The 15,629-nt window shown below is 46.2% G+C and overlaps 5 protein-coding genes across 5 annotated transcripts; 3 read left to right on the forward strand and 2 right to left on the reverse strand.

Annotated features, from left to right (window-relative positions):
• The first annotated feature begins 2,077 nt into the window (after positions 1-2,077).
• LOC135428319 (uncharacterized protein CG7065) lies at positions 2,078-8,270 on the forward strand. The gene is made up of 3 exons (XM_064682242.1): positions 2,078-2,479; positions 3,004-5,111; positions 6,665-8,270. Exons 2-3 carry the CDS (start codon positions 3,017-3,019, stop codon positions 8,179-8,181), a joined length of 3,612 nt encoding a protein of 1,203 aa, XP_064538312.1. The 5' UTR covers positions 2,078-2,479; positions 3,004-3,016; the 3' UTR covers positions 8,182-8,270.
• A 206-nt stretch (positions 8,271-8,476) lies between these two features.
• On the reverse strand, positions 8,477-9,606 carry LOC135428321 (frataxin homolog, mitochondrial-like). The gene is made up of 2 exons (XM_064682244.1): positions 9,201-9,606; positions 8,477-8,881 (listed from the first exon to the last, which is right to left on the reverse strand). The coding sequence occupies exons 1-2, from the start codon at positions 9,507-9,509 to the stop codon at positions 8,615-8,617; spliced, it is 576 nt and encodes a 191-aa protein (XP_064538314.1). The 5' UTR covers positions 9,510-9,606; the 3' UTR covers positions 8,477-8,614.
• Positions 9,607-10,208: 602 nt separating this feature from the next.
• On the reverse strand, positions 10,209-11,174 carry LOC135428322 (frataxin homolog, mitochondrial-like). The gene is made up of 2 exons (XM_064682246.1): positions 10,672-11,174; positions 10,209-10,607 (listed from the first exon to the last, which is right to left on the reverse strand). Exons 1-2 carry the CDS (start codon positions 10,969-10,971, stop codon positions 10,356-10,358), a joined length of 552 nt encoding a protein of 183 aa, XP_064538316.1. The 5' UTR covers positions 10,972-11,174; the 3' UTR covers positions 10,209-10,355.
• Positions 11,175-11,573: 399 nt separating this feature from the next.
• Positions 11,574-14,149, forward strand: Bap111 (Brahma associated protein 111kD). Its single transcript, XM_064682243.1, has one exon. It carries the CDS (start codon positions 11,703-11,705, stop codon positions 13,947-13,949), a length of 2,247 nt encoding a protein of 748 aa, XP_064538313.1. The 5' UTR covers positions 11,574-11,702; the 3' UTR covers positions 13,950-14,149.
• Positions 14,150-14,566: 417 nt separating this feature from the next.
• On the forward strand, positions 14,567-15,244 carry LOC135428397 (protein CutA homolog). The gene has a single exon (XM_064682365.1). It carries the CDS (start codon positions 14,667-14,669, stop codon positions 15,201-15,203), a length of 537 nt encoding a protein of 178 aa, XP_064538435.1. The 5' UTR covers positions 14,567-14,666; the 3' UTR covers positions 15,204-15,244.
• Positions 15,245-15,629: the final 385 nt, after the last annotated feature.

The following is a 15,629-nucleotide window of genomic DNA, read 5'->3' on the forward strand; positions in this document are numbered from 1 at the left end:
AGATACAGATACAGATACAGATACAGATACAGATACAGATACAGATACAGATACAGATACAGATACAGATACAGATACAGATACAGATACAGATACAGATACAGATACAGATACAGATACAGATACAGATACAGATACAGATACAGATACAGATACAGATACAGATACAGATACAGATACAGATACAGATACAGATACAGATACAGATACAGATACAGATACAGATACAGATACAGATACAGATACAGATACAGATACAGATACAGATACAGATACAGATACAGATACAGATACAGATACAGATACAGATACAGATACAGATACAGATACAGATACAGATACAGATACAGATACAGATACAGATACAGATACAGATACAGATACAGATACAGATACAGATACAAATACAGATACAGATACAGATACAGATACAAAAACAGATACAGATACAGATACAAATACAAAAACAGATACAGATACAGATACAGATGCATATATAGATACATATACAGATAGAGGGTCGCAAAGTGAATTGCAAAGTTTGATTGGACTCTGTGAAGAGCATCAGCATGCGATCTGTCTGCGTCTGCCACTTTGTCTAAAACACATTACGCGCCTATATCGTGCACATCTGAAGCTGATTTCGATTCCGTATTTAAAGGGGTGTCACTGTCTTCTGTCTTCTGTCTTGTGTCTTCCCTCTGTCTGTGCTCACCGTAATCGGAATGCGCTCATCTTCATGTGCGTGGCGCGTGAATGGATCGCGTACGGACTTCATGTTTTTGTTCGGCTACGACGGGATGCCCCATGTTCATTCGCAATGTTAATGCAAAATAGCATTTGCATTCATGATGCCGATGTCGAGATGCCGTCGCTGCTGCTACCCTTCTCCCCCTCCCCCCTCGCTGCCTTATAGCCAGCGCATTTTGCGCAAACCTCACCGCAGAGCCAACAGCTGTGCTGATTCGCAATTTTTCGTTGTCAAAAAAAAAATGGCCCATAACTCATGTCACCGTCGTGTTCATTAAATGTGAACTGACTGTCTGCCCAACCGTCTGGTCCTGCTGCTGCTGCTGCTGCTCCTTCTCCTGCTCGTACTCCAGCCAGCGTGCCAGTTGCACCAGTTGTGCCAGTTCGGGTGGCATCCTCTTCACATTTTATTGTCTATGTGCGCATATGGTCAGCTCATTGTATAGTCGCTTATATTGCCATTATCATCATCATGTAGCGATTAATGCGGCTCTTCTATTCCAGATATGAATGTACGTGATACATCTATCACAGCACACGTCGACGACCTTTTTAAAGAGGGGAGGGTGGGTGCGAAATTGTTTTGGGACGTGGACCCGGCACACTGCCATTTGTCCGCCGCTAGTGCTGCTGCTGCTGCTGCTGGTGGTGGTGGTGGTGTTGGTGTTGGTGGTGGTGACTCAATAATATACGAGCATGTAATTATATATGTACACCCATGCACATAATACTGGATGCCCGAAGGCATTAACGCATTTTCAAAGGCAATGTGCGTTAAGCTTCAGCTCAAGTGCAGCAGCTTCATCAAAATGTCATAGGGCTATGATTACAAAAATTAGATATAGCCAGTATCAAGGTGCGGGCCAGCCACAGGGGAATTTAATGAACAACATGTGACAGATTTCTTGTAAATTGATTAATGAATTAACGAACGAAGGATGTGCATAAAGTGTAGTCAATGTCATATCTGTCATAGCATATCTTTTAGGTATATTATACATATGCCCACTTAATTTGCATATAATCTCGTTTCATTCTTTTTTTATTTATTTAGAAAGCCTCCCAAATATTTCACACTCTTCCAATAAATGAAACAAATCTTACATACTTCTTCAAATTACACTGCATAAAATGAAATCAAAGCTATTATGTACAAAGCAATCGATACATAATTCATTTGAATTTCTATTCTACCCGCCAACACGACTGTGTAATCGAAATTGCGACTATGCGATAGTTTGTAAATCAACAATTCCTACACAAAGTCACCAACACTGTGCCTGTGTTTATGCGACATTTGACTACACTCAAATTGCGTTCATTTTTCTTCATTTCTATTCCTAATTTTTTTGTGCATGCTTAAAATTATTTGGGAATAATTGTGAACAAAAAAAGTGTGTTACCAATACGTTTAACATTATGCACATTGTAAGTGAACAAACAACTCTATAATTAGCACTGTAAGTAAGAAATTAACAACAAATCGCTTTTCGCGGAGCGTGCGAAACGACGTCGACGTTTTGTTGTGGCAAAAAAGAAAAGAAAGAATAAGAACGAGCCGCTACTGTGAAATTGTGCATGTATATGTGAATGTGCGTGTGTGTTTGTGTGTGCGTGCATATTTGTCTTATTTCTTCTCGTGTCAAAACCAGTGCATACAATACACAAATAACTAGATAGATAGATAGTGTGATCAAAAGGAGGGGGACACTTCCCAAGTGCTGACCAGGTAATTGCCAGTCGGCGCCATTGTTTTGCTATTAGAGATGGGCGCATGTCGGATTTATGTATGAAAATAAAAAAAAAAATAACATAACTTGAAGTCTGGGCATAAGCTATGCAAAACATTCCAATTAATTTTCACCACGCTATATTAAATGCGCATATGTTGTGATTATGGGGTTAACAGCTGATTGGTTTAAAATGTGCGTCGACTAGCTGTTTGCTAATGAAGTCGATGCACCCATGTAAATAGAGCATAACATATTTGTACTGCAAGTCAAATAAATGCAACAAATACAGCATCGATAACAACGTAGCCTAAGCTGATTTAGTGGCAATAAATTCAATCACTTGGCGACAGCAACTAACGCATATCGATATGGCTTGGAACTTTGCATAGTTTTAGCTCAAGCTTGGGGCGGTCGTGTTGGGCCCAGATCCTTGTTGAATCGTGTATTTTGGTTTTCGTGTCACGACATGCACCCACCTCTGCCGGTTAAAAACTAGAGACCAATCGCTGCCTTCTTGCAGATTGCATCCAAAAATGAGCTACCTAACGGGCGAGCCGGTACCGCCCGGCTTTGAGGATGAAATGGCGCGCACAGCGGTTATACAAAAGCAAATTGACAGTTTTAAAGGTGGCTCCCTAATTGGCACCGAGTACGTAGTGGAGCTGCACGAGGAGGGCCAGGGCCGTCCCGATTATTTTTGTGTGCTGTGCAACACGTGCAACGACAGCCACTCGATATTTACGCACTGGACATCGGTGACACATCGCTCCAACTATTTGAAGACGCACTTTCAGAAGGCGTTCGATGTGCTCCAGCAATTGCGTCGCTCGTCCAGCAACTCCAACGAGCTGGTGCTGAATGCCACCACAAAGCTGGTGCAGCTTATTGAGCAACATTATGGCCGCAGCGTGCAGGTCCTGGCCGTTGCCGGCGATGACTTTCGTCGCTTTCGTGCTAAAATCTGTTCACAGGTACGCGATAAGTTTCATTTTGATGAATGTGCCGGTCCCGATTTTCTAGACGAGGTTCGTCAAACGATACAGTCCCTAAAGCCTACAGAGTCTTTAAAAGGGTCGCGCAACACAGAGAACATGCCAATTGCACTGGACGCCATTTCCAGTGAGGACGATGAGAACTTTACGCCCGCAGCAGGGCATCAGACGCCGCAGCAGCTGGCAAAGAAGGCAGCACGCAAAAAGCAGACGGAACAGCAGCCGGCATATCGTGCCGCCAATCGTTCACCACCCGCTGGCAGCTCCGATAAGGCAGCCACAGTTGGCGCCAAGGTTGCAGCACCCGTGCAGCTGCCGACGCCCAAGGAGCTATCGCTTCAAGCATCACATATTGCCCAGGAGCGCTACAAGTGGGAGAAGTTTCGCTGTCTGCTGGAGCTGCAGCTAAAGCAGCTGCGCGACGAGACCGAAACGTATGAATCGAATCCGGAGAAGCATCCCGATTATTCCGAAGAGTGGAAACTGTTCTGGAATCGCCGCTACAAGCAGCTGCAGGAAGAGAAGAAATGCGATCCGAATAGCTATGACTACAAGCCCGAATGGATCACCTACTGGAAGGACAGGCGTGTCGAGCTCTTCAACATAGCCGTCAACAAGATCAAAAAGGAGCTCAAGGACAAGTTTAAGCTCGGCGACGAGGACGAAGAAAACACCAAGGAACTAATGGAGCGCTACAAAATACGCGTCAACAGTCCCAAAAACACTGCCGCTCCGGCTGCAGCCTCTGCTGCTGCCGCCACCGCCAATGCTGTGCGTCGCAAGCCCAACTATCGTGGTGCCAACAATCGTACCGGAAATGGCTCGCTTGCCAGCGATGCAGTCATTGATATTAGCGATGACGATCAGCAGGCACCTGCTGCGCCATCGGCACGCCCCAATCGCCGTCCAGCCTATCCGCGCTCTGTGTCGCGCTCCTTGTCGCCCAAACGTGGACGGCCACCGCCGCCCCGCATGGGACGGCGTTCGCGCACTCGCTCGCCGGTGGTCTCCAGGCGCCGGCAGCGATCTCGGTCTAGATCTCGCTCGCCGCACCGGCGCTCACGCTCACCCTACAGCCGGGGTCGGGATAGATCGATGCATTCGCGCGGCCATGACGATTACGCGGAGAGGGGCCGTGAGCGAAGCGGTGATTACTACAGGGAGAGGGGCGACAGTTATTCGCGCTCATCGCGCACCTATGAACCCATGGAGACGTTCCGTGTGTTGGATTCGCGAGTCTATCCGGAGTACAGCCAGCCGAGACAGCGTTCCACATCGCCGGCGGGTACATCAATGTCTGCTGCTAACAAGGATCTGGAATCAATTGAGGAGCCCGAGGGTCCGCTGACCGTGGTCAGTGTGCTGCGCATGCTGTCCGCACTGGAGGATCAGTTGGGCAGTCTGGGCCCCAAGGCGCTCAATTTGCTCAGCAAGGCGCTGGCCATGGAGAAGATCAAACCGAATGCAGCCGATGATTTGCTATTGAACGAGGACAATTGCGTCTTCATGGAGACCACCAAGGAGAAGCTAAAGGGTATACTCATTGCCGAAGTGCTCGATGATCCACAAAAAGTGCGCGTTGTGAAAAAGTTAATCAGCAATATAGCGACCATCATCTTCCAGGTGACCTCCAAAGGTAAGTTTCAGACGATACAAAATCAATCCTTTCATTTTACAGAATCCCAAAGCGTGTCCCAAAGGTCCGAAAGGTAAGCATATTGCTCGTTATCGGCGTGACGGGAGGCGGGGGTGGGCGGGGAAAGGGTCGCTCAGACAGTTAGGCATACTTTTGGGTAAATATTTTTGCCACCAAGGACTGCAAACAAAACATATTCCTGCAGCCAGTCACAATTCTTGGCAAAGGCACAAATATTCAATCCTTGATGCGATCTGTTTGACCTGCTCAACCCTGCTGAACTTTAGTTTATCTGTGCATTCTTCTGCTGCTTCTTCCATTTTTTTTTCCGTTGGTTTGTGTTGTGATTTCGCGCTACCAGGGTTGCCAAACGTTTCGGATTTCGTGCACCAGTTATAACGGAGGGGTTCCAGTATCTTATGTCTAAAACAAATACGGTTCGTGCTTGAAATAGTTTCCATTGCGAAACTTGCTATTGAGGTCTTTGGTTCGTTATCTATAAGAAATATTGTGTTGAACGTACTTTATGCGGTGTATTTTATTCGATTTACGTTGAAATGCCGACTTATCTATCCTTTATCTCGAGCTGTTTCCGATTTATTCTGGTCTTCAGCTTGCATTTAAGAACAACTTTATCACTTTTGCATCGATGAATTACAATTTTTTAAAATATTATTTTTCGCGTTATAATAAGAAAATCGATAAACTCTGCAATTGTATTTTAAATTGTGTCTTATCTATAAAAACTGACTTTTTGACTGACTTATAAAATTTTTGGGTATGTGTACGCATCTCCTCGATAGATTGAGTTGAGAATTTGTTAAGATAAAAGCTATATGAAATCTGAGTAGTAAGTAAGATGTGTGTGTCTTGGTTGTTTTTTTTTTTTAAATCAAAATATGATTTTTGATTTTCTTTCAGATTTGCTTTATATATACATATATATAAAACAATTGTCCATCCTTCAATTGAAAGTCTCTGAAATATTAAATAATTTATTTTGTTAAAAGCTGTTACTCTTTGATTTTGATAGTACATAGAATTTAAAGCAAACGGTTGTATACATTTCATATGCATATATATGCACTATCTGAACTATATACAATCTGTGCCTGTGATCCGTCATTTTTTTTTTTCACTGGTTCTGTGTTTCGGGTGCGTTTTGTGGGCTCTCGGTGCAGTGATACGGTCCGTTTCAGCGTGCTCAGGTTAGTGCTCAAAGTGCCAATAAAAATATTTAAAAAAAAGAAAAACAAAAATAATAAAAAAAACAAAAAACGTATAAACAAAAGAAAAGGAAAAATGTCCTGGTTAAGTGCCCTGTCGCAAACAGCTGGAAGCGTCGCATATGCCGCACCTCCTCCTCTCAACGGCCGCCAAGTTCGAATTGTATGTAATACTTTAGTTGTTCTTTATTTTTTTTTTTTTTTGTATATGCTTTGTGGTTATCGATGCGAACAGATGATTATATGCTTGTATTAATAAACGAATTAATTGTACATTTTGTGTTGCTTCCTCCCTTTTCCACACACACACACACACACACCCCCCAGGTGCTAAGGAGACGGCGCAACAGGAGCCAAAGCACACGGATTTGGCCAAGAAGAAGGAATACCAGCTGCCCTTCGATAGACAGCTCGTTTCCTCAAAACTGGCTGGCGCTTTGGTTATGAATGGCCTGGACAATTTGAGCACCGATGATATGAACAAATTGCTGCACTTCTACACGCTGCTGGTGAAGACGAATCATGTGCGTCGCCAGAGCGACCGAAATAGCGGGCTAAGCTTTGCCGAGGTGCCGAACCGAATGGGCCTGGCGGCGGCCAGCACAAGCAACGACGATGATGGCGGTGTCCTGGACATTGATATCTGTGAGCTTATGAAGGAGGTGGAGCATCAGCTGGCCAAGGAGGCTAGCAACAGCGAGCTGACGCCCAAGTCGAATTCCAACGATGCTGGCAACAGCATGGAATCGCTTACCGATTCCGATCTGCAAACGCTCTTGCAGAACTTTAAGTTTCTGTCCAACGAGGAGCAGGTGCATCTAATTGGACATTTGCGCAAACTGGAGAAACTGGAGCCGCCGCGCGTCGAGCGTTTGCGCAAATATGTTAACATTGCGGAGCTCAGCAGCGATGGTGAGTCCTGCAGCGATTATCTGTCACGTGTCGTCGCCATCGGTCGGCCCGGCCAAAACGAACGCGCGGCCAGCAGCAATACACGCATGTCATACTCAACTGCCGCGGCAGCCGAACTCGTGTCTGCCATGCGACGCAAGAGCGTGGAGCGCGAAATGCCAACAGCGGCCAAGCAACAGCGACGTGGCATTGGGTCGCGCAATTCACCCAACTTTATGCTGGACGATGATGACGATGACGATTACAATTTCGATGATCTGGTGATGAAGGCGAACGATTCCAATGGCAAGAAAACAACAATGCCCAATGTTGTGGCGGCAACAATGTCGCCCAATTCGCTGACCTTTAAGCCGGCGGCGCCAAAGATCTCCCTAAAGGATACAGAGAACATAATTGCCAATCTAATGGGCACGCTGACCAACAACAGCAATCAGGCAAGCAGCGCGGCCAAGGCGCAGCAGCAGCAGCAACAACTCCAGCAGCAGCAGCAGATGCGCAACATGCCCAACCTCGCACAACAGCGCCCACAACAACAACAACAGCAGCAACAACAACAACAGCCGCAGCTGCCGGCACAGCCACAATATGGGCCAAATAATGGAGGCGTCGGTGTCGGCGTCGGCAGCGGCAATGGCAGCTACTATAGCTATGGCGGCGATCAGCTGTCCAGCGGTCCCAGCAACTATCCAAGCATGCCACAACAACAGCCACAACAACCACAACAACAGCAGCAGCAGCCTTACAATATGGGCAATTACAATGCCTATGGTCCGCCCATGGGCGGCGGCGGCGGTGGTTATCCTGGCCAAATCAATCCCTGGGCCAATAACGGACCGCCGCAACCACCGTATAATAATGTGCCCCAGAACTATATGCCCCAACAGCAGCAGCAGCCGCCGCACTACAACAACGTGTACGGCAACCATCAGTAAAAATGGGCAATTTTCTGTATTGCCCGCAGTTTATAATAAATAAAAGAAATGTTAATTCTAAGCAACTCTCTTTAGCTGTAGACAGCATATACAGCGTGTGTTGAATATTTTGATTTGGAGCCGAAATATCTCTATATATTTATATATTATAATAATGTATATTTAATTTTAAAGCACACACAGCCTAGCATCGGATATTTCAAATAAAACCAACATTCTTTTTTTTTTTTATAGAAATACAAATCGCGCAGCAAACATTTGTCTATATGTGCAAAATAAAATAAAATGAACGCAGTTTAATTGGGTTTTAAATAGTTTATTTCTCATTTTTATTGTATTCTTAGCATTAAGTCTTGCTCCGCAGTTTTAATGAGTGTAACCTAAGCCTAACCTACGATAACTTATCCAATGAAATTTGAAAACTCAGATCTTTTCAGTTGTGGCTAGTGTAGGGCAGCATCAGAAAGTTGACGGATTGACCTCGAAACTTCTGACCCATCTCCACTTGCAGTATCTCGTGCAGCGTTTCGCCCGTTTCCTGATCGATCCAATGGCCGGTGCCATGGCCTGGCGGCAGAATGTAATCATAGCGCTTCTGTCCACTAATCGGAGAGCTCAGCCAAATCTGTTTGCTGGGCTTCTGGCGATTGATCACATACATGCCATTCACTGGGCCCAGATCCACGCTGAGCACCCCATCCTGCAAATGCACAAGGTCACAAATTTAGAAGATTCGAAGAATTCGTGTGGATATCTCAAACAAGGCTGCACAAACCCAACAGATAAATATGGTTTGCCTTACGTTTTGAGCCAGAATATGGTTCAAACCTTGGCTACAGACACATATATTTTTTATATTTAAATGAGTTTATTTATAATTGCCCGTTCTAGTGAAAATATTGCATCTACCAAATATGGTTCGGTTGGGGAAACTCTTGGTTTAAGGTTCGGTTCATGGTTAAGATTAAGTTGGCGCCGGTTCGGTTTTGCAGCCTTGATTTAAAGATCCGTCTACTTACGCCATAGACCACATCGTAGTCGGGCAGGTTAACAGCACTGTCGATTAGATCGTCAAAGTAATCGGATAGTGTATCCAATGTCTCGGCGCACGCACGATCGTATGTGGCATCGTCTACGATGTAATCAGCATCGATCGGATTTCCGCAAAAAACGCATATATCCATGTTGTTGTTGTTGTTGTTGTTTCTGCTGCTGCTGGCAAGGGAATCCGCTGGATCGGAAAGATGATAAGGTCCGGCGACACCTCGTTGACAATTACTATTACTTAATGCTTCCTCGACGCGTAGATAGAGACGAATGCGATTCATATCACAAAGGCCGAAATAGTTGTTACTTTTAAAAAATATATAAACATATACTTTTTAGTTCTGCCTTCGACTAGTGCTGAGAGCTAACTGCCCCTATTAGATGCCAGCTGGGCGCAGGCATTGGGCGTCGACTGGACAGTAAAAAATATGCCTACTCTTTGTTTTATTATAGTTTGTAATGATTCAATGATCAGGATTTGGATATGACCATATAGGTTTTGTGCAATTTTCAGTTTTACTCGACTCTGTTCACCTTGTTCACTTGTGGGCGTGGACGCCCCTAAAATCGAGATCATGGAAATATATCAAAGCTGAATTTATCAAATTTAGACAGATCGACTGCTGAGAAATCTCTCTGAAGATCGGAGTCATAGATTTGGGTCTGTTCGATTCAACCGATATGGGTTACAAAACTTATATTGCACATCGTATGACATATATATTGTGTGTATATACATTCCTGATCATATAATTGGAGGGTTGGAAATTCCCGAAAGCTCTGCCCGTTTCTGTGTGGTGGCTGTGAAAGATTGCAGATATGTAATTACAATAAAATGTGCTTAAGCAAAGATAACAATTAGAGGTAAGATTACCTTAGTGGGCGTGACTCGCAGCTGGGCATCCCCATGTCGGGCAGTCTGTCTTCGTTTTGTCGATACCTTACAAGCACTTGACTACATGTAATGAAAATCAGTATAGTTTCGTTTTTTTGCTATACTTTAATTTTTTGTTTTTGTTTATATCATTAACAAATAACATGCTACCCGCCAGCTCGTGTACAATTGCCCACAATGAACAGAGGGAAAATCTAACTAGATAAACTAACTAAAACTGATTGGTGGCAAATTAGGGCAGCTTCAGGAAGTTAACCGGCTGCTCTCTAAAGATTTGGCCTATTTCCTCCTGGAGCATCTCGTGCAACGTCACCCCGGTATGCTTGTAGACCCATCGGCCGTTGACCTCGCCCGGCTGAACAATGTAATCGAACCGTTTGGGTCCGCTAATCGGAGAGCTCAGCCATATCTGTTTGTTGGGCTTTTGGCGATTGATCACATACATGCCATTGGCTGGGCCCAGATTAACGCTGAGCACGCCATCCTGCGAATTGAATAGACGCCAATTGAAGCTTACATAATGCAATCCTTACTAGATACGCACTTACACCATAGGCCACATCGGATCCGGCTATATCTGCAGCATTCTCGGTTAGTTCGTCAAAGTAATCGGATAGTGCATCCAGCGTCTCCGAGCACACACGGTCGTACGTGGTGTCATCAACGACATATTCTGGCTCCGGCAGGTTGCTGCAATATCGGCAAATATGTAATTCCTGTTTGCTGCTGTAGTTGGTGTTGCCCGTTGCGACCTGCATGGCCGAGATATTAAATGGTGCACGTCCTGGCGCACTTCTGTAACCATGTCTGCTCACCGCGGTGCGTAAACATATACGAATTCGATTCATTTTTACTATTTAAAATATACAAATGTTTTGTGCTTCTGCCTCCGACTAGTGTTGAAAGCCAACTGATTGTGTTAGGGGCAGAAGCGACGACTGAGCGGGCGGGCATTGGAACAGCTAGTGTGCTTATCAATAATCAAATGCGCTTTATTTATTAACGCTTAACATTGATACCTCTGCCAAAAAGCATGGTTTTATCCAAAATATTTAAATATTTTAAATTCATTACGTATTTCGTTTGGCCGATGGCACAGCTGTGCTGTTCCGTTCAGAGCCAGTTCAATTGAACGAATCATTGAAACAAACTTGCTGCTGGAAAGAATATGTGTTATGTTTAACAAGCCTACTGTTCAAAATAAATGCTTTATTTACAAGTTAATTAAATATAGCGATTATTAAAACCGGAGCATGTTTACATAATTGCAGTCCAATCATGTTTACAACTGGAAAGTGAAAGGCTGAACGCGTTCATCGAGTTGAACTCAAATTGCCAACGCTAGCCAATGATATGCCGGCGTGTTAACAGCCCTTAGTGCTGCAAAACGTACCAAATACGGCCTGTAAACTATCGAATTGCGATTGTTGTGACGCGTTGGGTGCCATCTCCAATTTTCAGTATAGAGAAAAACCCATCAATGGCGTCCGCGTGAATTTAGCTATATTTTGGTTGTTTTTACTTGATATATATGCAAATTGCAATCCGCACTCAACGTTAAAAATATAACTATTCATTTATGTTACTAAACATGGCGCTGCCCAGCAACTACAAGCAAATCGCCGTTGGGGCACCAACAGGGCCGGCAACTCCGCTTCCCAGCGGCGGTGCTGTTGGCGGCGGCGGCGGTGGCAGTGGGAGTAGTCGGTCGCGTTCATCTGGCGGCGGCGCTGCTGGCGATCGAAATAAGGATCAAACGCCCATATTTACGCACAGCAACTATAGCAATCCGGCGTTTACGCCACAAAAAGTGACCAAATCCTCAAGCAGCAAGACCCAAAGCGAATCGCGTTTGCCAAAGCCACCGAAACCGCCAGAGAAACCCATATTGCCATATATGCGTTACTCGAAGCGTGTGTGGGACAGTGTTAAGGCGCAGCATCCGGAGCTCAAACTATGGGAGCTTGGCAAAAAGATAGGCGTCATGTGGAAGCAGCTTAATGAGGACGAAAGAACCGAATATGTCGACGAGTACGAGGCGGAGAAGCTGGAGTATGAGAAGGCATTGAAGGCATACCATCAGACGCCCGCCTATCAGGCCTACATATCGGCCAAATCGAAAGTCAAACCCGAGGTGGCCGATGTGCACGAGACGCCATCCCGTGGCGGCGGGAGCAAGAGCCAGCACGAGCGTCGCATTGATATACAGCCGGCAGAGGATGAGGATGATCTGGATGAGGGTTACACGGCCAAGCACATGGCATACGCGCGATATCTGCGCAATCATCGCCTTATCAACGAAATATTCTCCGAGGCGGTGGTGCCCGATGTGCGATCCGTGGTTACAACACAGCGTATGCAGGTGCTCAAGCGTCAGGTCAGCTCGCTGACAATGCACCAGACTAAGCTGGAGGCGGAGCTGCAGCAAATGGAGGAGAAGTTCGAGGCAAAAAAGCAGCGTATGCTCGAATCGAGCGATGCCTTCCAGGAGGAGCTCAAGCGGCACTGCAAGCCTGCCGTCGATGAGGACACATTCCAGAAAATGGTGCATCGCATGTACGATGATATCAAGCGCGATCGTCAACGCATTGAGGAGGCGCCCAATCGCAAAGAGGAGCCGCCGCATCAGCAGCCGCAGGCACCACAGCAGCAACCCGCGGCGCCGGAAGCGAGCATTGCGCCCAAACCGGAGCCGGCCAAGCCGCCAGTGGTAGTGGCACCGCAACCGCCGCCACCACACGTACACGAGCTGGCCAGCAAAACGGATCCAGAGCCCATGGACATTGAGCCGCCGCCAAAGCCATCTGTGCCGCCGCCACCGCCGCCTGTGAAGCATGACAAACTGGATCTACCTCCGTTGCCACTGATCGAGCACGCAAAGGAAGCGCTGAAGACGCCACCAACAGCTGCCGCTGTGCCCGGCAAGCCAATTACGCCCACAGCGACGCCCGCGGCAACGCCACCGCCGCCGCCACTAAGCAGTGAGCCGCCAGCTACAACACCCACGCCACCGCCGCCGCAGCAACAACAACAGCATCAACCAGCAGCAGCACCACCACAGCAACCGCCGCCGCAAACAGCAGCGGCAGCAGCAGCTGCAGCTGCGGGAGCACCTCAAATGCATCCGCATGCTCACGTAGGCGGACCGCCGCCGCCAGGCTCACATGCACCACACCTGCCGCCTCACATGGCGCCGCAGCAGCAGCCGCAGCAACAACAACAGCCGCCGCAGCAGCCGCCGCCCGGCGGCATGCCCGGACTGCCGCCGCCATTGCCGCACATGGGCTATGCTAACTATGGTGGCCCTGGGCCGGGCCAGCACTCGCACACGCACTACTATCAACCACAGTACGGGCCGCACTCGCGCCCGCAGCCCTATTATCCACACCTGCCGCCCTATCAGCCATATACGCCGCTGCATTTTGCCAGCGCCAGGGAGCATGGCGGTGTCAATGCGCCCCCAGGTGCGGCACAACAACAGCAGCAACAACAACAGCAGCAGCAGCAACAACAACAACAACAGCAGCCACCACCACCAACACAGCAGCAGCAGCAGCAACCACCACAACAACAACCGCCGCCGCCGCCGCCGGGACATATGCATGAGGGGGCGCCAGTAGCTGGCGCTGTTTATGGTTCAGCTCAGCAACAGGCGCCGCCACAGCCTCATCCGTTGCCACAGCCGCCAACGCAGCCAGCGCCAGCAGCAGGAACGGCAGCGGCGGCGCCACCGTCAGTTGGTGCTGCGCCCACTGCACAGCCGCCGCCGCCCTCTGCAGGTGAATCAGCTGCTAAATCAGACTCGGACAAACACGAAACGGACTAGGACCACAAGGAATTCCACATGTGCAGGAATATCAAGGAATTCCCCTTGTGGACACACTCGCTCCAATATCAAGCACTGCGGTGTGCTCGTTGTTAGACTCGTTAGACTCCACTGACTGCACAGCGCACCGCAATCAAGAAAAACAAAAACAACATCATTTAGTCTTAAGCACAAAAACTATTAAATAATTATATTTTTTACATTTTATTTTTTTTTTTTTTTTTTTTTTGCCTTTTCCCAAATCAATTTTAATTATTTTTGTGTGAGCCTCAGACACGTATTATATTTATGATTAATATACCTTTATAAATATGTGCGAGAATAGATTTTTTAAACAAATTGTATGCAAAATACTATTATATATTTATTGGTAGTCAAATTTCATAATTTTCTTTAAATAGAACAGTGTCTCAGTCAAACCAGGTATTAGTTAAATACAGAGGTTTTCTAAAACTTAAGTTTCAAGTTAATATTCACCAATTCTGTAATTATTAGATTTCAGTTCAAAAAAATTCTGCTAGGCGGCCTAGAAAAAAACATTTCAAAAAGTTAGCAATCGGAATTCCAATATGGCGTGCGTGTAAAGCTAATTATATCGATAACAAAAAGCAACAACTATCGATAGTTAGATTTCATTTGTCGCGCTGCAGTTGACATCGCCGACTTTTGTGTTGTTTTCATTTCGCGACATTTCATTGGCCGAGCAAAGTGCATTTAATGCAATATCTGAGAAACGCAAGGTCGGTGCCCTGTCGTTGGCTACTCGCACGCAATTTATTACTTGTTGCTGCTGCTACTGCCGCTGTCACAAGTCACACGGCCTTTGCCACAACCACTTGCACATCAGCTAGTAGCTCGTTCATCCAAAATCAAAATAACAAAATGAGCGACAAGGCGTGCGATCCAGCTTACGTCGCCGGCACCAGCTCCGTGGCGTTTGTAACCACACCCGACAAAGAGTCGGCAAAGAAACTGGCGCACGGCATCATAGAACGTAAATTGGCGGCCTGTGTGAATATTATACCCCAAATCGAGTCCATCTACATGTGGGAGGGCAAAGTAAACGAGGATAACGAGTATCTCATGATGATAAAGACACGCACCGCCCGCATCGATGAGCTGAGCAAGTTTGTTCGCGAGAACCATCCATATAGCGTGGCCGAAGTAATTTCTCTGCCCATACAGGCTGGAAATCTACCATATCTGAATTGGATAACCCAAACGGTGCCGGAGAAAGTGGAGAGCAAAGACTAATCTGTTATATAAATGCAAATTAAATAAACGATTAAAATCATAATTTGAGCTTTTGCATTCACTTTCGCCGCCATTGGCGTTGGTAAGCGTTGCCAGACTGCTTGCTGCACTTGTGCCACCAATAGATAGGCCCGACTTAGCAGCATGCGCTTTTGTTGCAGCTCAGCTGTGTTCTAAAATAGAGATGGAATGCTATCGATATGCTTTGTTGAATATACACACAATACCAAATTCATCAATACGTTTAAAAGCGGTTGAATGGTGCGTTGCATCAGATATGTAGATATATTTATCACAAAATATTGGAAAAATTGACTGACAGTTATTTAGAAGTTGTTTTACATGTGTTGGTTGGTGTTACGATTCAATTGCGCCAAGAAAAAGATCGACAGCTACAGCAAATAAAAACTATCGGTATTTGCATAA

Source organism: Drosophila montana, unplaced genomic scaffold (assembly GCF_035044405.1).
Source record: "Drosophila montana isolate Dmon_TW-CO22-7 unplaced genomic scaffold, ASM3504440v1 contig_2481_1, whole genome shotgun sequence".
NCBI lineage: Eukaryota > Metazoa > Arthropoda > Insecta > Diptera > Drosophilidae > Drosophila > Drosophila montana.